Consider the following 22,192-nt stretch of genomic DNA (forward strand, 5'->3'; position numbering starts at 1 on the left):
CCATGTGTAAACACTGGACTCTTCAATAGGGAAAGATCCCATTTCCTGTACTTGAAACTGGTTTGGGGACTCTTTTTCACCTTGATACAATTTTGCAGTTAATAGATAGTTATTACTACTTTATCCTGGGCAGAGAGCGTGCAATTTTCTGGAGATACTCTGCACTTGGCACCAAAACTATTATGTTGTTTTATATAATTCTGTTTAATTTCATTTCTGAAATGCCTCCAGTAAATTGTTCAGATTAAAAGGTTTGATTTGAATGGTTCGATATGTCTCTGTCTAGAAAATGTGGTTTTACACTTTGGTTTGTTTCATTATAGAACGCCTAATGCCATCTGTTCATTTCAAATGGATCCAGACTTGCAGGGTAAGGATTATTCTCATTTTTTCCCAACTTTTCTCAAGAGACATTTCTGTGTCTGTTTGAACAGAAACTACTGAATTGTAATGAAGTCATGCCACTTCCAGAAATCTCTGTGCTGTAGCACATAAATGACAAACTACACAGCAGTGACGTCCTACCTTTATTTTTTGATCTGTTCTGGCACCTTCCTTGCCATTATCATGTTGGCCCATGGAATGGTCAGGCGCACAGGGGCCATGTTCCCTAATTTATAATATATGGTAAGGTTTTTTCACATATTCTTGAATAGGCATGAAGGATGGCCATACACTCCCTTTTTGAGTGCAAAATCTTAGAGGATAGTTCATCTGCTACGTTAACAAGTAGCGCAAAATGTAAAACTAGCAGGTAACCAGCTGGAGATGTCAGGAAACAATACACTCTTTTCTATATGTGTAGGAATTCTTTTGTCAGCTTCTCAGCAAAGGGCATTTATGAATCTTGAGGTGAAATTTGAACCACTGCAGAATGATTACATGCTGGTTTTCTGTCCAAAGGGGAAGCTCCATTCCTATGAGAAATGAAAGAATTTAGCACCCCTAAATAGCCTCTCATAAATAATAATCCTAAAATATTTTATATTTTATTTGGACTTTTTTTTTTTCTTTGTCTACTGTTTTACTTGTGTGATCTCACAAGTTAATTCTGGAACTATGCTTGACAGGCACAGAAGGCCCTAATTTGAGGCCACATTTTGTCTGTAAGGATGGACTTGAAGTGAGTAGCAGATGGCTACTAAAACAGATTCCCTCCACTTAGAAAGTCATCTTGCACATGGGAGGTGTTTGAGTTGGATCATGTGTATGTTTCTAGCATTTGTATTTGAAAATAAGCATTTGGAATTTAATCCACAACCTACTGAAAACTGTAGGAGTCTTTCTGTTACTTTCAAAGAGCTTTGGATCAGTTTACTGAAGAAAGAGAACTGATGATGCATGGAAGTCAAAACTCATTTTTCACATTGTATGACATGCTACACTACATCTCCAAATAATATCAGAAAACGTAGTATGACAAGAGCAGGACTAAACAGATGGTATAGCAGATATTGGCTTATTTCTATATCTTAGGCAGCATCTGGGAACCAGCAGAGCCCATAATTTGCTGACTATTAATATTAGCCTGGTGCATTTGAGGGAAACCATTGCACACAGATTGACTCATTTCCAGACTAAACAGGTAGAGAGTTTTGTGAGTTACCTCTACTCAGTTATGCATATTTGTTGCTTATCTTTGACCTTAATGAACTGTGAGTAACCCTTCCTCTCTGAATTACAGGGAGAAAGAGTCTCTGAGGACAGGAGGATAACTGATAAATCCATTTCTAGTTTCTAAAGCTTTGTGAACAAGCCTTTTTTTTGGTCTTGAAGTTCTAGGTACACGTGTAAAGTATCAGGTATAGATCATGTTCAGAAGTCTTACTTCCCACCCAGGAAAACATCCTTTAGTGATGTGAAAGAAATGAGCTGAAATCATGTAAGGGTATGGGATTTGGTCAAGCAGTTTGAGTGGGATTACTAAGCAGAGATGTCAAAAGCCAATTGCTCTGGTATATTGCTTATCTTCTTCTGCGAGAGTCACAGATGTTGATCTTGACAGAAATTTGTTTAATGCTTGAAACAATATGCGTCCAAAACAATAACCCTGCTGTGCAGACTGATAAACTGTTCCTTGTAGATGAGCATGTCTGATCGAAAACCTGTTTTGCCTGAAGAAATATTTCATTATGATCTTGGCTAAAAGTATGCACAGTGCATATCCTTTTTTTCTGGTCCATGAATAGACTTGATTCCCAAAGAAGCAGGTGTCTCTCTATGTTAAAAATTATTTTTACAACTCATCATGTCACTGGTCATAAGACGACCATTTTCCCCACAAAGCTATTGGAGAAAAAAGAAAATGTTTTAATTTTTTTTCATTTTTTCAAAATTTTCCTTCAGAGTAGTGTGGGTTTTAATCAAGTCCAAATTTGATTATATTAATTATTTTGATTTTTAGCTGAACAATTTGTTTTTCTTTCTTTCCTTTTTTTTTTTTTTTAAATGAACCACTCTATTGTAATGTGTGTTTGTTTTCTTTCACAGAGACTTTCAATGATGTTCAGAGATCTGTCTACAGAATAGCCCTAAAACTACGCTCAGTACAAAGTCTGTGCCAGTGTTAGGAGCTGAAAAGAATCTTGTGCTTTGACAGGGAGAAGAATCTGTAAGAAAATGGTGTTGCTGTCACTTTGACTTATTAGGCTACTTTGCTCTCTCATTTTCCACCTGAGAATCTCAGAATGCATTATGAACACTTAAGAGCTAGATAGTACTTCATATGCAAACTGATTTTTTCCCCCCCTTTTGAATGTCAGTGGAAATACATTAGTAAAATTCCAGAAGCATGGGAGAATCAAATTATTACTACAATCTGCAACACTGCTATGTAGACATCACTGGCAATTATGAATCTTTATCTGTATATTATTATTCTTGTTACATGTCAAATTCTCATGTGTTTCTTAGGAGTTGATTTATTGGAAATAATCATGAATCACTGAAAATGCATTGACAGTCATTAATACTATAAGTATTCATGAGAACAAAATAAAATATGATAGACTGGAAGAACCCTGGCTAGCACTCATTCTCCCCATCTTTGAAGTGAGTGAGAATTCTATGCAAGCAAAGAATTATGGAACAGAATCCTGGTCACCTAGCTTGCTTTGAAATTACTGGATGTAAATTCCATATGGAGCTAAAATGCATGGAAATCTTGAATTTTTCACCTGAAACAGTCTGTTGCTGAAAATGCGCAACAGTGCAAGTGAGGTCTTCTGGGTAGCACAGAATAGATTGCTAGTTTGTTGGCCTTGGCTATATTTTTTCATTTGGGCATGCTCTTCTATTAATGTATTTAGTCTGATCTCAACCCTGATATGGTAAATCTGCCTGGTGCTGTGTGCCACAGCACGAAAGTACCAATTCACACATGGTTTTTATTAGCTCTGTTGCCTAGTCCTCCATGTCTCTTCTAGGCATCTACCCCAGTTACTTGACTTCTCCTTGAACACTGGTGACCAGAATTGCACATGGGTTTCCAGACTGAGATTCACCAGTGTCTCACATTGATATTTTCCCATCTGTGCTGGAAAGACAATAGGTGTCATATTCTAGGTTCTCTGCTTCTTCAGCCATCCACAAACTTGCAATCTACTACAATCTTTCTCTTCTGATGTTAATTCTAATTGATAATGACTCTGGCACTGAATGTGACCTTTAAGAAGCCATAGCTCTCTCTTCCCACTGCATATTAGTTATTCCATAGCACATTTATAATACAGCCTGTTTTCCCCTTTCTTGGCCATAGCAGCCCCCTTCTCTTTGTATTTGTGCATGAGGAGAAAGCTTACATCAAAGCAGAAATTGCTTTCACAGTCTCAGGTGCTATTCCCTTCCTATCTATCCCAAAATCACATCCAGAGAATTTTAGATGAGCTGTTCTATCTTTGTAGCCTCATAAGTTTCTGCTATGGATGCATAAACCCAGCAAGACGTTACCCAGATTATTTTCTTTTTATGTTGCATACTGTTTTAGACTTCATTTTATAGACTTGTCTTAGCTAGGCACTTCTAATAAAAAAATGTTGAGCTTCCATTCATAAAAAGGCAGGGATCCTCATTCATTTTTCCTTTAATTTTCCCACAGTGGATTTGATTGATGTTTCTCTAATTTGGCACATCCTATTAAGTGAATGGAGCCAGAGGGAAAAGCAGATTTCTCTGAAAGTGCAGCAGATCTCTGGAATGCTGACGAAACTGTTCCAAAGGGTGAGATTAGAAAAAACAGGCTAGGTAGATCCAAGAGCTGCTGAATTCACATTGAGCCTGCTAGCTGCCATGTATGACGGGAAGAGGAAGCACAAATGTAAATCCATCATGAAGTACTGCTAGACTAAGTCTGTTTCTACCACTCTTATACCACTTCTGTATGAAACTCCCCTATTCTGATGGTATTTTGCTTGGTACACACCATGGGAGTAGTTCAGCTATGGGAATATGAGGCACAAAGCTTTATCAGAGAAACAGTTGTCACATGTTTCCAAAAATTACCTGGAAGTCCAGATGTCTGCCAGTCCATGCTAAATTTTCTGTGACCAGCCTTTCAAAGAGTAGCTCTTCTTTTGACTGCCAGGGTGTTTTGATACACTCCTGAAAAAGAATTCATATTTGCCTTTGAATGACAGTACCTATGCACAGGTCAAGAATTTGCCAATCACTTTTCATTATTACTTTTTCTCCAGCTTAAAAAGTTCATCAACCAACTATAAAACAAAACTACTGTCTCATAACTAAGCTGATCAGCTAGCTCCTGTGAAGAGCAAATAGTTTATGGGAATAATAAAGAAGCAGCTCACAGAGTGTACTTTTCTCTTGTATTGTTTGTGAATAACGAATTAATTCAGTAAAGGCAGGATTGGTTTGTGTTTGTATCTGATTTAAAAGGCAAAGGCTAAGTTCATTGTAAAATTTATTCACCACAGATGAAATTTATTCCCTTCTACATCAGTGCAAAGTTTTTTTACTGAAAGTGTGTGAGATGTAAGTGGTCTGCAGGACTTTTTTCCTGAATTACTATTCATTAATAATATGATCACTACTGCTTAAGGTCCCATGTTACGAATTTTTTTGTACTTAAAAAAATCAATTAAGGCTAAGAATAAGCTGGTGTATTATGAAACAAAGCTAGAAACATCAAGAGCATTTTGTAATTTGTGTGGACTGTAGGGAAATAATTCAGATCTTAGCAGGACTATCTCAGTCTTTTTTTCTGGTTTCTTAGGACAGTGTATAATTTTCTTTCTGCTGTAATTTCTTTTTAAAAAAAATTCACAAGTTTCTTTCCATGTATATAGGATAGAAAAAGCTTCTTATAATTTTCTTCTAGTTATGTTTTCTCTGTAGAGTGCTGTTCTCCACTATCAACACTGGAATGTACTTCATGACAAGAACACATAAAGGCTTTTCCATGTTTGTGTGGTAGCTTACTTAATAAGCTTACATAAACCATCATAAGGGTTTTTGGTTGTAAACTTTAGCTTTAATGTTGGACTTTTTACTATGAAAGTTCTGGAAAAACTAAATATATAAATTCAGAATCTAGAAACTTTTGACCAACAATTTCCTATGCAGCTCATACTTTAGAGACTATATTGCAGGTTTATGCAGTATGCTCTGTAAAAATGCAGTTTCTCTAAAGACTCTTGAAGACAGTTTTTTGTAACGATATTCTGAACTGCAATACTGGTTTGCAAAAGTGATATCTTAAATATAGAATTCCAGCATTTCCTGATTTATGTTTTCCAATTCACGTCTGCTTTGTCTTCACATAAAGAAACGTTTTTTCATTAGGTGCCTATGTCGCCAACTTGGGTTCTAATTTAATCTATGTTCTTTATGATCTAACGGTCAAAACTAAAGTCCTGCTCCTGCATATATCCTTTTGATTAAATTGAGTTGCATTGAAATTAAAGGGAATCAGCCCAAGAGAAGCTCAGTGCAGGTCTGGGACCACAGTGAAGCTGCCTAACGATATAATACACAAAACAGATTGTAATCCTGCTTTCTCTTCCATATTTGGGAAGACTTTCCACAAAGGAAGGACATAACTTTTTAGGACATGTATTGTAAATGTAAAATTATATTTTACTTGGGATGTGAGGTCTTTGAAGGAGGTGCTGTCTTTTTGTTTTATGATTGCATGGTATCTTGAACTGTTAACTTCGTAGTCAGTGACGAAGGGTCCTAGACATAAAATGTCACTAAACTGTAACATCAGTTATACACATATAAAAGGATATGTGTTTTGAAGTTGTCTTCCAACACAGAGATATTTTTTTCTTTAGAGGTTTCAGTTTTTACATTCTCGGTAAATGTAGTGTAACTTATTTTATTGTGTAGATCTGGAACAGGTTATATCAAAACTAGATCTGCTGCAGCTGCCCTAATTGCCCTTTCAGGAGACACTCTACTGGCTAAATACAGAGGTGGGAAATGTATGATTTGATACGCTGCCCGAAATACTGAACATTGAGAAAAATATCCATTGTAATTTTTTTGCTTTAAAAGAGAATGCAGTTCTGCCATGCAAAAAGTAAATAATGTTGACTGCTTAGTTGTAGAGAAAGGCTAATGCAGAAAAATACTTTTCCATCAATGTCCACAGTCATCTTTGCATAAAGTCTCAGAACAAGTCATAGTAAAGTTTAGGATAAGTATAGCTTATAAATGAAGGACAAGTTCTATTTGCCTAGCAGAAAAGAACAGAAAACCCCTAGTTTTAAATTTCATTGGATTAGAAAACAATTTTATGTATTTGATCCAGATAAAGGTAGCTCAGTGCAATGTTCAGCACAAAGATTTCTGCCTGAATTAAATGTTCAAAATGGAGAACAAATAGACCACAAGTGGCATATTGGCCTCATCCTCTCCTACTACATATTGTGTATTTCCTTCCAAATTACAATTTGGAATTAACAATTTACAATTTAAATAGGGCATATCTTGTATAAACATATTCAAATATTTTTCTTACAGCCATGAAAATGAGCTCATTGTTTCCTTCATCCTTACCTGTCTTAACTGCCACGAATAAGGAATTGCCATAATTTCCTTGCTTCCTTTCTCTTTCCCCTGCCTGTAGGAAGAAAGTATTGTCACAGCAGTCACCAAGTGTCTGTTAGATAGAAAATAAAGGGAACCTTTCTTGAGGGGTTTATTTGATAGGCTGCAATTATCATGTGGGTAGTTTGAGAATAAGTAGCTAGAAGACACCTCAGGCTCTGCCAGGATTCCAGTTTCTTTCCTCTGATTGTTTTCAATCTTCTTCCAGTTTTAGGCTGTCCCTGATGGGAAGGTGGCCTTGATTACTCGTAGTGCTCTGAGAAGCCTACTAACAGACTTAAATCAAGTAATGCTACTGCAGTACTGTTACACAACAGATCTTGTAGGAGTGTACTAATCTAGGAGAAAAAAATACATGGTTGATACATTTTATCTTATTATGGGACTGAAGTCAATAGGGCACTCTGTGGACATAGGGAGCTATGATGCAAAGTAGGTAAAAGAATCAAATTCTGTAGCTTTTCTCGGTTAGAGTAACCACTTGCATCAATGCCCCTGTGCATTCATTTTGCCTGAGCTTACAGGTCCTGGGAACAGCTGCATACAGCTGTTCTAAAGCGACTCCAAACTTCAAATGTCTGTACTCACTAGAATAGCATGCAATTGCAGAAAAATGCCTTAGCATACAGGTATTTCGAGCTGAACTGGCGCTGAAAATGGGATCTGAAAATGATCCCTGAGGTTCAAACCCAGTGTCCTTCAGTATGCTAGTATGGCAACACTGGATGTTGATCCATTTCAGTAAGTGAACTGGAAGCAAATAATTCTGACACATACTGAACTATGAAATTGTATACTGATGGTATGAATATGAACAGGTTTTCTTCTGAACAGTATTTTAAATGGCATTTCTATAGACACTTCACCATCTGTGTGCTGTCACCATCTCAGCAGAGCATGATGGGAACATCTGTTTTTTATTGAGGTGTTTCTGAGCCTTTCTTCTTGATGCAGATCCTAGTCGTTGTGGGAGAAAGCTGCACTCTGTCTTGTGTGGAAATTGCGACTCACAGCTGTTTCTATGGGGTGAGTGAAATTCTGATGTCCTGGGAAAGGATTTTGAATGTTGTTGGTTGATTAAAATTGCAAATGTATCATCATATAACATCCACCAGTATCTACTTTTAAGGGGCCAGACTGATCATCAGTCTCACAGTATAGGAGGACTTTTATCTATAGAAAAGATGCTCAGTAAGATACTACTGAAGACTCTTGCATTTATTCCAAAATCTTTGGAACTCAGTAACACTTTACATTAATGAAAATCTATGCTAGCAGCATCCAATATCAGAACTTTCATTAGGAATTGTAGATTAGACACCAGTTCTTTTCAAGTAAATGGCTGAACTTGAACTTCCGGGTTCTGAACTCAGCAATTGCTGAAGAAAAATCCCTGTCTTGGCTGAGACTGGAGTCTGCTATTCTCCTGTGGCTCCCTACATGTTACAGATTATCAGCCACGGAAGTGTTTTCTCACCAAGCTAGATGTAGAGTCTGCAGAATTTTCCCCATTACAGGCCTCAGGTGCATTAGCAATTACTTGTAGTCTATAGCATCCACATAAATAGTTCTTACCATTATTTGCATACTTTAAGGCCCTAACTGCTGTATTAAGCAACAAACACTGGACATAATCTAATTTAACAAGTAAAATAGGGAAAGAGAGAATCATCACAGGCTAGTGCTCAAGCCTGCATCCTGCTTCTCTTTAGTTCACTAGCACAGACATGATTAAGGAGACTTACTGAAAGTAAACTGGCAATTCAGTGAGTGGTAAAGCCAATTAAACCTGTGTATCTCATTTCTTAGTTCTTTGTACCATAATCAAGTGTATTAACTGGCTAGTTAAGTTATCCATTCTAGCATGTTGTTCACCTAAGTAATGGTATAAAATGGCCTAATAGTATAAAAATAACACTATCCATTACCTACTGACCAGAATGCTCAGAAAAGCATTTTACTGTTACTGTCTTCTCAGCAATAGTAAGCTTGCAGGTTTAGTTTATTGCATTTTTAGGTTTTTGCAAAGTTGCAAATCCTACGTCAATAATGTAGTGATATTAGGGTTCCATGAGAGCTGCAAATAGAGATAAGCTGGTGTATAAGAAGCATATGAAGATGTAACTGCATTCTCAAAAATGGTGCTAGAACAGCTGTTTCTTCCTTGGACTGAATTTTGATGCAGCAAATAAATAACATCAAAATCATTAGTGGGTTCTGGAGAATAGTCCACTGTCATTTGGACTAAATAACTCTTGCTTTCAGAGAATGCTGAGGAAAGTCATTATTCTAACAAAGGTGCTTCACTGCATTTCAGAACCCAGGGATCTGGATTTCCAGTAATCAAGCTCACTTACACTAAGTTCTTACCTGTGGGCAACTTAATTCTTCTGTTTTCCCTTACAGGTATCACTGTCTGAAATGCCTCAGTTTTGACCTTTGCCAAGTCTGCATTTTCACTGGCTATCTCAGCAAACCACATAAGAGGTCACATCCTGTTATGGAACACTGCGTGCAGGTAGACTCCCATTGTACTGATTCATTTCCCCATTTGGGTTCTTCATGTAGGCAAGTAGGCAGTAGACTCTTGAAGTACATTGAGTATGACATTATGTGTATATTAGCCATAATGGTCATGACATATTAGCATTATTAATCTGGGAACAGTGAGTCAGAGAAAGGAAAAAAGGGGACTTCTAACTTTAGAAGGAGTGTTTTGTTCTGAAATGACTGAATAGAGCCATGAAATGTCATAGTGCAAGTCCTCTTCTCAAGCCATTTTATGGCAAGTTTGTCATTTGCAGATCATACTTAAACCTGTGGAAAGGGTCCTCAGTGTGTCCCAGTGTTTCTTCCTCCCAACCCCAGTGCAGACTAATTCATCCTAAAGTTGTACAAACTCCTGCATGAAATTTCCTTTCTTTCAGAGCTTTTCCACTTCATTATAAACCTTTATTGTAGACTCATTTGTCTCTGTCAGTTAGGGACGCAGCACAAAGAGACAGCATAGGTCCAACTAAGCACACCTACCTGGGCTCCATTACAGAGGCAACTTGTGCTTTCATCACACTAGCGGTGAAGTTCAACATGGGAAATTTGTGTTTGGAAGGTCAGCTTCTCCTTTGAGCAGGAGATTCCAGATCTTGCGCACAGCAGCAGACAGGTTTTTTGTGAATATATATAACAGTACCTTCTTCTGCTCCAGTAAATGAGCTGAGAAGCACCCATGAAAGTTTCCCTAGTAAGCTGTACTCCATGGTCTCCCTCCTGAAACCCTGCACTTAACATGAAGGATATCTGGGTAGCCAGTGTCTGCACCAAAACTAAAGAATGTCACACTGCTCTTACAGTCACTCTTTGTCTGGGAGAACATTAAACTGTAGACACTTCATTGCTCTCTTTCTGAAAACTAAACCCTGTTGCTAACACTGTGAGAAACTATACCTGAATGCTCAATATCTGCATTAAAAATAGCAGATAGATGTTCATTCCTCCAAATAGCTTTCCTCATCCTCCATCTGTGAGAAAATAGGAGAATCAAATGGCAACTGATCTCCTCATGTAGACATTTCTAATGGAGACATTAAAATCAGTGTGAAGGGAGAGTGAATGGGAGTCTGTGGATGTGGAAGCACCAGAAGGAAGGGCAGGAGGGATATAACACAGCAGGAGATGATGCAACCTAGATTAGCTGGTCATCAAGATCATAGCACTTCCACACACAGCTTCACAACCAAATCAGGAAAACAAAAGGGAGCCTGAAACAAAGGACAAACTGCCATTTGAAGATGCCATCACAAGAGATGATGATGTGAAGGTAAAGAACTAGACCTATACCTATAAGACACCTAAATACGGAGACAAATGATCACAGTCACTGCCAGCTCCTAAAGGAGCTAAAAGCACATCCAAAAACCAGCACATGGTCACACTAAGAGGAAGCCAGGAGGCTTAAGGAGAACTGGCATCTCTTGTCCTCCATGTCACTGTAAGTCATCATGGCCATACCATGTGTATTCACCTTGGTATGTGAATGCTGGAAAGACTACTTGGACACCTGTATGTTAGTGCTTGTGAGTGAGTGAGTATGAGTGAGTGAAATCAGTTTTGGTTTAAAATTAAGTCCCCTTCCTCTCCTATACTGTCGGACATTGAGCTTTCTCACACTGTTGCTGCAATATTGCAACTGGATCATTGAACATAGGTTTCCTTTATGAAGCCCTACTCTAACACTAACCCTGTAAATTTTCGTGGCCAAAATCTATACCAAAATTTAAAAGATAAGCTACTCACTATGACAGATACCATTTTTATATCCTTTGTGTGGGACATGAAAGAATCAGTAGTAAGCTACTTTTCCCATACCTTCCACTCTTAGCAGATGCTGTCCTTGGCTGGGAAAGTTTTCACATTGTCTTTATCAGGGAGTGGGCTGCTGAACGGGGATTTGAAATATCAGCAGTTTTTCCTTACCGTGCTGACACCTTGTGGTAATGTTATCACCATGTTGAGAAATGACTGGGAGGCGTGCTGTATGTTTTCCTGTTCAGTCTGTCGGGGCTCACCTCATGTTCTGCAGCCATCACTTCCTGGGGCAGAATTGGTTTGTGTCCTCCTATAATACAGGTGCTGAGCTTAGTTGCTGTACTGAGCCTGACACTGCTGTGACAAATGGAAATGTGGCTTTTACTGTATTGTATGAGAGAAGGACATGAGGCACAGAAGGCTGTATCTATTAACACTTCATACGAGTATAAAAGTACTTCTTCCCATTGATCAAGAGGGAACTTAGATACTAGCTGGGCAGACTTATTGTTGTGACTGTGAGCTTAATCACTGTAACTGCCAAAATCCTGCACTAGCCATTTCCAGACTGCCTGAATTTGGCTCAGGCAGAATGTTTTGCTTACCTGACAGAATTAGAACCGCTCTTGCCTGTGGTCCTGCATCATCATCCACTTCAGCTTCCCTTCTAGGGCTCAGACAGCAGCCATGAGCTTCTTCAATTGTTGACCAGGTGGACCTTTGCTTTCTTAAGTCTTGCCTTTGCCTTGGACTGTGTCTACTTCTGGGCAGCATCCATTTGAAAGTTTACTCCCTTCTTTATTATCCCTCATTCCAATAGATGTCAGCAAAGGCGAATGCAAAGCACTTTCTCCACACCATCAGGAACAACTTGTTTCAAGAGCGCTGCAGAAGAAAGGAGGCTCAGAGAAGGAGGGCTCTGGAGGCGGTGGAGGAGCAGCACTTCTCTACTCACAAAAAGATTTTGTGAGTTTCTGTTTCAAATGAGTTTATAACCTCTGAATAATATATCAGGCTGTGGGATATTGCTTGATTATGTCCTTTGACTAAGTGATTTTGTTATGACAGATACCATGTCATGATTTTTCCATTAAAAAGCGAGAGCATAAATGGGAAGTTGCTGCACATTGTTCTGTAGCTTAACCGTGATTACCATGCTGACAACCTAATGACCAGTTGTCTTATAAAATATAACATGTTTGTGTCTTCCTTCCCTCCTTCCTTATGTCATTTCTTTCTCTCCATGCCATTTCTTGTGCTCAGTCTAGGGTCAAGCATTGCAAATATTTTGTACCTGTCACAACTGCATGGGTTTTTAAGCACCTCCTCTGCGACAAATTCATTGGAAATTGACTGTGAATACTTTCCACATCTGACCCACTAACAGTCATTCTACTCATGTCCCACTGAATTGCAGCCCTGTGGGATTACTCACAATAGTGAGTAGCTGATCTCACCATTCCAGTTCTTTCAGATCAGTTCTGGTTTGTGTGCTTTTAGCTAATGTGTAAATTCATTACTGTATTTCCACTGATCACAGTGGTTAATAATGAGCATTGGAGGTCATGTTGTGGTTTTTCCTATAGTTTCTCCTTCCTTGCTCTGAGATTTTGATTGATACTTAGGTGTAGAAACTGAAGGGAATGATTATACGGGATAAGCACAAACGTACAAAGGGTGAGATTCCTTCCTGCTGTATAAAAACCAAACAACTCTCTTGCATCTCACATATTTTCTCCAAATGAGGCTTCAGTGAGACTGAAATAGGGAAAAAAAGGTCACTCCTCTCTAAAAGAATTAATTTCATCCTTGTGCCAAGGAGGAGAAAAGTCTCTTTATAAAACTTGATCGTGCTACACTGCTAGGCAAGTACATTGCTATTAAAAACCAATTTTTTATGTACAGTAAGACCAACGGATGATAGTTACAGTGATTCTGATGGAGAATATTATTTCATTATTTGTTTTTTAGAATGTGGTGAAATGCAAAACATTTTCCATTGCTAATATTTCCCCACTTGTATTCAGCACCAAAAAATATTTCTTAATTTTGAATGTAATTTAATTCTTCTGTAAGCAATTAAGTTTTCTCTGTAATTCTGTGGTGTCTTGCTTACCTAATGCCTGGCTAGCAGTGAGAGAAGAAAGAATTTGGGGCTGCCGTTACAGGTGTCACTGTGGGGCTGACAGGTATCTGGGCTTTTCCTAACATAGAATGGACTGAACAGCAGGATATCTGGCCCTTTGCTATCTTTTTGTAGTTGAATTTCCCAATATATACATCTCTTGGCTAAAGGAAGCAAAAAAGAGAAGCAGCAAATTTCACTGATATACTCATTTAGTAATGAGTGGAAAGAAGAACCTGTTGTTGAGATTTTGTTGAAAGAGTGGAATTTGTTTTCAGGAACTCCATTCTTTCAGCCAAAGTATGCCAGCAGGCACAGCTAAACCATATTTCTTGCTTAGTCAACAGCACAGCTGTCTGTCTACTTACAGTGCCTTTGTTTCATTTTGATCTTTCTGGGTATCAAAACCATATAAGGACTGATCCTTTCTCTTATTTCTCTGTTGATATACAGTCCCCCTGCAGAACTCAATGCTTCACCACTACTTGGCCCTGAAAACCTGTCTTTCCCAGTGGACAGACTGGAATCACCCAGGTTCATATCTAAAAACAGAACTGTAATGCAGAAGAATGAGAATAACAGCAAGACACCAGAGCAAGGCAAGACAAAAGCTCAGGTGAGCAAAATATGAAGCTGTAATAGTGCTAAAGCTGTGAAGAAGACCTACCAAGTTAACTACCTAATTGTCTTCTAATTACCAATGAAAAATAAATGTAATGGGCAGCTTCACCTTTCTGTGAATTTCTCACTTATAGAAAAAAATGTGGAATCTGAAAACTTAGTGAAGCTTGAATTTTATACCCTCCCAAGATTAGTGACTGACTGCTTGACTGCCATGACCTTCAGAAGCATTTATAAGAATATTTGCTCTGTTGGTTTTTTTTCTTTTCAAGTTGTCTTAGAGTAGCACATTAAAGACTGGCTGAGACTGGAGTCCTCTTTCTATTCTGACAGTAAAAAATGCCATCATGTCCTCCTACTGCAAGCAAATGTCAAGGAAGGATGCCTTAATTCTTATTAGGCTCAGGCCATTTTTGTCTCCATGGCAATAGCAAGAGGACAGAATAGGCCCTTCTTAAGGATAAACCCAGAGTAGTGTCCACTCCAACTAAAATAGCTCATGCATAAAAGCTCTCCACTAACCCATTTCCAGGTTCCCTGCATAGAAACAATGCTAGAGGAGGGGGTAGGACAGTGTAGATAAAAATAAGTACATAGCAATTTTTTGTTTCTATATTTATTTGAGAGGTTGGTAGCTCTGCACTTACTCGGAATATAGGGAACACTGGGTTGTGTTCAAACCAGTTTGTGTCATCCACTCATCTTGTTCTTCCCAGAAGCCAAGGGTCCAGTAATTGAGAACTAGCCTCTGTGTGTCAGGTCACTCCTCTGGCTGCTATTCCTGTGCTGCCCTTTGGAAGACCTGTCCTTTAGGACTCTGCTGCCCAGCTTGAGGAATAGTACCAGCCAGCACATATCTGCAGGAGAAGTTGTGGACAGACAGTGCTTAAGCATATAATTTTGATGGCTGGCATTTGTCATTTCAGAAGACAGCAGGATGGGACTTGCATCCCTGTAGTGGGATTCTGTCACATGCATTGCCTCTCTTGTTCATTTTCTCTCTGAGCTGAGAATTCTTTTTGAGCATTTTTATACTGATTTCCAACATCTTATAGTACAGATTATTTCTATGTTGCTTAAAAGATGCAGACTATAAGTCCAATGATAGCTTTTAATAGAATCCATAGAGGACCTGGGGACCCAGCTCTTAGTCTCATGATTTCCTGGCAGCCCTGATTCCAGCCCAGCTTATACCATGGCTCTAAAGCAGCTTACCTAGAAAGTGTTTGTCTCCCTGACTTCTGGGCTACTGTCCCCTGCATGGCCCAGAAACTGCTCCTTCCACCCAAAGACCAGGGCTTTCTCTTCTCTCTTCTATATACAGTCTCTCCCTCCACCTCCTTGTCCCAAAGCAGTTGTGGGACTTGTGAGAGACTATTCCCAAATCAGAATATTCCATTTTGCAGAAATTCCAGGGAATTAGGTTTTTGTTCTAATTTAAAACAAAACAAATTATCATACACTTAGAATTAGTCATGAGACAAAGAATTTGTTCTATAGAGTTAAATTTTGCAGTCCGTTCTAATAGCCATTAGAACTACTTTAATGCACCAGTTGATTGCAGTCAGTTAAATAAAAAAAGTTAATTAGTAAATCTGTAAAATAGGCCAAATCCCAAATTTGCCATGCCTTCTTATAGCAAAATTTGCATAAAAATGAAATGTTACTGCTGATAAAGTCATGAACAGATAATTTTCTCTTTTTTATTATAGGCAGTAGCCTCTTTTGAAGCCGATGTATTAAAAATGCATGAATACATCAAAAGCATTCACAGTGAGAGCAGGTAGGTAAATGCAGTAGTACAATGACTGAAGACTGGTGGGCAATGCAGCTCCAGTGAAGAGCTAGAAGACATTATTTTTCTATACTTTAGAGATTTTGAGATTTAAAAAAGATGGAGGTGAATGATAAAAACTCAGCAACAAAAACTGTAAATAGACATCACTGGGAAAACAATTTCTGGTAAAGCAAAACATTTTGGTTTGCTTTCATCAGCATTTCTGCCATTGTTAGTTTACATTTCTAAAAGTAATTTTTAAGGGAAAAAATGTTCATTCACATAAAAATATCAGAATAGCATACTTTTTTCAAATTTTTCTCTGAATAAGTCTTAAAACAAATTTCAAAATTTGCATTAAGTTTTTAAATCAAAGTAGGATATTTTTCTAAAAAATATGCTGTAAATCAAATAGAGATTACAGGCTTAATGCAGTAACTATTGGTAAAACTTACGTGACTTAGATTATCAGAGAAGTCCCTTTTGATAGTCAAACCTTTGACACGATAAAATATTAATTCCTAAACTACAAATTTCTTGGGTGGTTTGTTGTGGGGGTTGGGGAGGGGGGTGTTGGTGTATGGGCAGCCATGCTTACCTTTTTCTTTCACTTTTGCTTTCCCCTCCTTCATTTTTGTAGTTATATATGAATGTGCTGTAGATATAATCATGTCTGTGACCACTGAAACCAATGGAATGACAGCGAAGTGTAGAATTTGATCCTGAATCTACTCTCTTTATTTCCTTCAATATGTTCAGTTCTCTCTGTTCCTGTTTTGTTTCATTCTAATAAGTCAATGTACAATTGCTGCTCCAAATTCACACAAGGACACTTCAAGACTAAAGCAAAACAATTGCAGTTTCATTGTGTCCATGTCCTTTACCTCACTCTCTGTTCTCACACAGGAAATAAAGAGATATGGCAAAAATCTTCAGCTTTTGTTTAGATTAGCAATAGTTGAGAGGATATCTGAGAAGCCTGCTCCTGAAATACTGCATCACCCTCTGACCCAGAGCTTATCATATAACTGAGTGAATGAATCACATTACTCATAGGAAGCATTTTTTTCTTATTTGTGGACCAACTTCCAGCATTTATGTCACTGTTCACAGAACCAGGCTCTGAGTTAGTTGAAGGTAGTCAGAATTTTACAGTAAAGACCCATTAAATGCTATTACAAGGGACCCCCATAATATTAATTTTAACTTTAAGTGGTCTGACTTGCTGTCCCATTCAGACAAATCTTGCATAATTCCAGTGAAACTGATGGGGTTCTTGTCTGTGAGCCAATGCATACCCAAAAGAACATGAATCAGATGAATTTATGGATGTAACTAAGCAAGGGAGATAACTATTTCAGCTGTGTGGTATGAAGCAGCTGGTTTATTACTGGAGTGTTAACAGGCTTTTATGTCTGTCTCCACCTCAGCCATGGGGACACACAAACTGTGTTTCTACCCTGACTTCTTAGAGAAATCCCAGCTCTTGAACAGAGATATGGGCAGTACTTTTGTCATACTTTGCTCTGAGTAGGTAATTTCTAAATCTCTGGTGTGCATGGGAGGGTGGCACTTCTCATTGCAAAAATGACGGTATCTTTTCAAGGACAAGTGGCCTGTGCAGATACTATTGGTATCATCAAACAAGCTGCATAGAATACCGGGAGCAAGAAGGAACTCAATCAAAGGGGTAGAGGCTGCTTTTACTCCTTTGTTGCCCAGGGGGAAATGATGGGAATCCTTTGCGGGTCAGGGAGTTGCCCTAAGTAGTTTGCTTCTAGACAGGGTGACTGTTGTAATGTCTCTCCTGTTGCAGCCACCTTTGTGGGAAAGGTAAACCCCAAGATGCAAGGCTCAGTCCTGGCCACAGTTCTACTCAGTTCACATCTTTCCTCATCTAGAATACTTCTGTTCTTGCTAATTGCATGGATACAGCCCAGTTCCTGAAACACTGGCCTCTAACCCCAAAGCTGACAAAAATTTCCTGAACTGACAAAGAGGAGAAAGTTTGTGCTACAGTATTTGCTCTTTTCCATGACTGCATATATTTGTGTGTGTGTGTGTGATCTAGCAAAATTTCCATCCTCCTGTGTCCCTGGCAGGTACATGAAGAAGCAGTTCAGCAAATGGAAGGACAAAATGAAATTTCTTCACAACTCTCAGGAAGACAAAAGCTGCAAAATAGAGGCAAAGCTCCAAAGCCTGAGAACAAGCCATGAAAATCTGCAAATGAAGCTGCAGCAAATGAAGCAAGAAGTAAAGGTATAGTGATAAATATACCAAGATTCTTCACAGCTATGGGCAATTACTGAACACTAACTACTACTTTTCCTGCCAACCAGCACTCTTGATACTATTTCGTGCACCTTCCACTTGTCTGCTCAGTCATCTTAGGTTCTTATCTTCAGAAAAAGCAGATAGACTCTTTGCAGCAGGAATTTTCTTGTCATTCTGTATATATTTAGCATCTAGCACAGATATCCATGCCTGGGATGTTTAGACACTACTGCAATGAAAATAATGAGAGAGTATTCCAGTAAGATTGAGAAAATGGTTTCCAAGAGAAATGTTAGATACTGCAGTCTTTTCTTTAGAGAAGAATCCTGTGTGGGCGTTGAATAAATAAAATACTCTTTTGTTATTCCTAATTGCTGTCTTGTACTGGGATGTAATATGGACCTCTTACAGAAAATATTTTATTTCTTTTAAATTGTATTAACTCTTGTTCATTTAAAGTATCTCTGAGGTTCTAAAAAGGCCCTTATTTCACAGGGGATGCTCATGTATTTGTGACCTACAGCGTTTTTGTAGCATTTTCTGCAATACAGTTTTTGGAGTGTTTTTCACGGATGCTCAAACAGAGAAAAGTGCACACTTGGTCAGCTTTATATCACTTGCACATGAAGTCCAGTATGACCTGGCATGTCACACCATCCTGCGTGTATGCTGTGACACTGGCCTGTCCACAACATGCAGGACTGGCTGCACACACACAGTTGAGTGTCCAGTGTATGCACAGTCAGCTCAGTGCATCCCAGTTACACCAGACTCAGCGTTCATGCAATGGACGGTATTTGCCATCATAGTTCTGTCTAGAAAATTCCAAGTACAATTGTGACACTGACAACCAACCTAGTTTTGGAATTTCAAATGTTAACAGGTGTGAGGTATTTGATATGTGTTTAATATACACATATATTTTTCCCTTAGTTTAATTCTTTTAGAACAATTTTCCTGCAAATTTACTCCTGGAACATTATTCCCACTTTTCAATGTCATTAAAGCATATAATGTATTTGGATTGGAATTGTGGAAAAAACAGCCACATAGATTTGTCCAAACTCAAACACAAAGTTGTATTTTATTGCAGAAAAATATTTTATTTGTGAAAAGAGTTGGTTTAGTTTACCATAAATTTAAAAAAATATAAGTATTCTGACCCAAAATTATTTTCCTACCTATTTTAGTACTACCAGCAAACCAAAAAAATCAATTCTTTTCAAATGTATTTTCTGTGTTTTGTCTATTGTAGACAATGTTACAGTCATCAGAGCATCCTTTTGCCCAGTGTCAGAACACGATGCCAAGAAATCCACATGTCCTGCTGGAAACGAAAATGCAGGGTGGATTAAATCCTGCACAAATAAGGCCTGCTTCCAGAACATGTGCAGACTGGAAATCTTTGAATCCCCCCAACCCTGCCAATAGAATGCAGCTTTTACAGACACCTGAGGTTCCCGCCGCAACAGACATTATGTTCTCAGAAGACCCACTGAAGTCAGTGTCCCTGCAGAGCCGCAAACCATTTATGGAACAGTATAAAAAACCAAAAGAGAATCAAAGATATCTGCCTGAATTGACAGAAAACTCCCTCAGTGACATCACGAGGAATAGAGTTCTTACTCCCTCTGCAGTGCAGGTATCACCTCATGAGAAGGAAGTCAGTGAGGAAGTGGAACTGCAGCAGCTAGTGATGAAACTGAAGGATGCATTGTCTCTCCAAGCCCAACTAGGTATAAATTCTCCCAGTTATCTTGACACTGTCTTCTCACCTTCATCCAGTTTACTCTAAACATTGTTCCTAATAATTTAACCCTCAGAGGAAACTCAGGATCTTGCCTTTGCCATTGTAGATGTACTCCAGCTCTATACTGTAAGGCGGAACTTATTCCTGTAAGGTGGAATAGCGCCCCTAAAGTTGGACTAATTTGAAACAGAATGAGTCAAAACGCTTAAGAGGAAATCAGTCTCAGCAGTCAATTAAGGAGCAAGCTTATACTGGTGATGGCACTGGAGGTCTTTTCTGTTGTCATTTCTGTGACACTGTAACTGTGACTCTAGTCCCAGAGAGACTTCCAGCAGTACAAAATCCCTTTGTAAGCAATTGTCTTACTCATCAGAGCTTTGTTCAACGCTCAGGATGCCTCACTTTTGATAATGAGGATGTAATAAGGAAAATGATGGAAAAAGCTGCTGTTTCAACAGAGTTATCTTAAATTAGAGATTTATAAAGAGCTTTTCAGGGCTCTGGCAGCATCCAATCCTCTGAAACACTTAAAATCTGTTCTACTTTTCAGCTCAACAGTCAGCTTTGCAGCAGGAGTTCTTCTCTACAGCTGAACATGTTTGCAGATCCTTTTCTGACCTCATCAATCAAGTAACTTCACCAGCTTGTAAATGATGGAAACTACCATTCACCTTACAGCTTCGTTGAACTATTGAAGGTAAATGATGCCATGTCAGACTCTTTAAAGTGTCTCAGATGTTGCACTGTAATAACCCAGCATAATAGATTTCTGAATTTACTGACTTCATCAGGAACCATAAATAGTGTTGGAGAACAATGTTCCCTTTTCTGTTAGTGGTTTCCAGCTCCTGTGCAGGAGATGTTGGCCCAGCTGATAAAAATCAGCATGTCTTCATTAGTGTTACACTGGCTTTCAAACTGTCCTGCCCAGTCCTCTTTTCTCACTGCTCCCAGTTCTCTTTTCTTACTGCTATGTAAGCAGCAATGGCTTATGTTTCAGGAATATTTTTTTGTATGAGATTTGGCTTGAGTCAATTTGTTTCAGTGATGTATTTTCTATCACATCATTGTTTCTTAGACTAAAGGAAGGATAAGTTCTTAATTGTCAGACTTCTCAATACTTGATATTTACATATTCATATTTTTCCAAACTACTGAATTCATATTTAAAGGAAAAGATGCTTTGAACATTTAAAGGAATTTAATTGCTTTAGAAGAGCCTTTCCCTTATTAACTTATATATTAGTATAGAATGGTTAATAAGAATGTAATGTTTAGTATAGTATGGTTAATCAGAATGTAATTTTACCTGCAGCGCCTAAAATGTGAGAAAAAGTAATTTTTTCTTTGGTTACTAGTACTTTGTCTTTGATGGAACATATCTAAAATTTCAAGAGTATTAAAAATACTTATCAAGCCTATACACACACATACAGGCATATATATGCATGTAAGTAAACATATAAGCTGCCCAGAAGTTTGTAAACAGATAGATGATTGGCTGTAGGTAGCAGGTTGTACTTGCTGAAGTTGATTACAAAGCACCTATTAGGCATCAGCAGGGAAACAGGCTTGACTTGAAGACAGAGGAAGATATCGCACAAAAGAAACATTGCATACTGCTTTGATCCATTCCTAGTACAGTCTAGCTTCATTTCTTATAATGATGGGTCAGTGAAAACCTTAGAAAGAATTTAGATCATTCTTGGGAGAAAAATAATAGACGCTCACTGCTTTCACTGCTTCTTGTTTGCTGCATGGTTCTTATGGCAGTGCGACTCAGTGAGATTCATTGGTATCTCTGTGCTGATAGTGTCATCAAATGCATATTGTTGTAGTGACAGCAGTTCTGAAGGTTGAGATAATGGGTTAAGATACAGCGTGTTAATGATTTGCATGTTATTATCAGATGTCATACTACTTTGGACTGTTAACTATTTGTTAAGTGACAGTGTGAACTAATGGGAAATTTTCCAAGTGTCATTCCTCAGCAGTGCAAATGATTGCCCATTTCTCTCTCTAGCTGTTGATATGACACGGTCAAGTTACTTCCTTGGCATTGTGCTGTATCTCTTGTTGATGACAGCAACAAGGGAAACATTTTTTTCTGCACAGAAGTATTTTAAAGATCTGAGAAATAGAAATGATTCAGTACCACTTCAGAGAAAAATTACAGATTCAGCTATTTACTATCACTGTTCTGCAGGAGATGCATAAAAAATAGTGAATGACTATGTGCATGTGGGCTCAAAACCAATTATGGTTC

At 38.3% G+C, this 22,192-nt stretch overlaps 1 protein-coding gene across 1 annotated transcript; it reads left to right on the top strand.

The window, feature by feature from the left end:
- The first annotated feature begins 351 nt into the window (after positions 1-351).
- Positions 352-20,580, top strand: DYTN (dystrotelin). Its single transcript, XM_074872259.1, is given in 14 exon segments — positions 352-370; positions 2,491-2,565; positions 4,097-4,295; positions 6,346-6,434; positions 7,245-7,357; positions 8,026-8,095; positions 8,430-8,595; positions 9,478-9,589; positions 12,197-12,342; positions 13,955-14,117; positions 15,835-15,905; positions 18,002-18,161; positions 19,432-19,912; positions 20,477-20,580. Coding segments are annotated over 14 exon segments (1,968 nt in total).
- The last annotated feature ends 1,612 nt before the right edge of the window (positions 20,581-22,192 follow it).

The sequence above is a fragment of the Strix uralensis genome, chromosome 6, assembly GCF_047716275.1.
Source record: "Strix uralensis isolate ZFMK-TIS-50842 chromosome 6, bStrUra1, whole genome shotgun sequence".
NCBI classification, from domain to species: Eukaryota; Metazoa; Chordata; class Aves; order Strigiformes; family Strigidae; genus Strix; species Strix uralensis.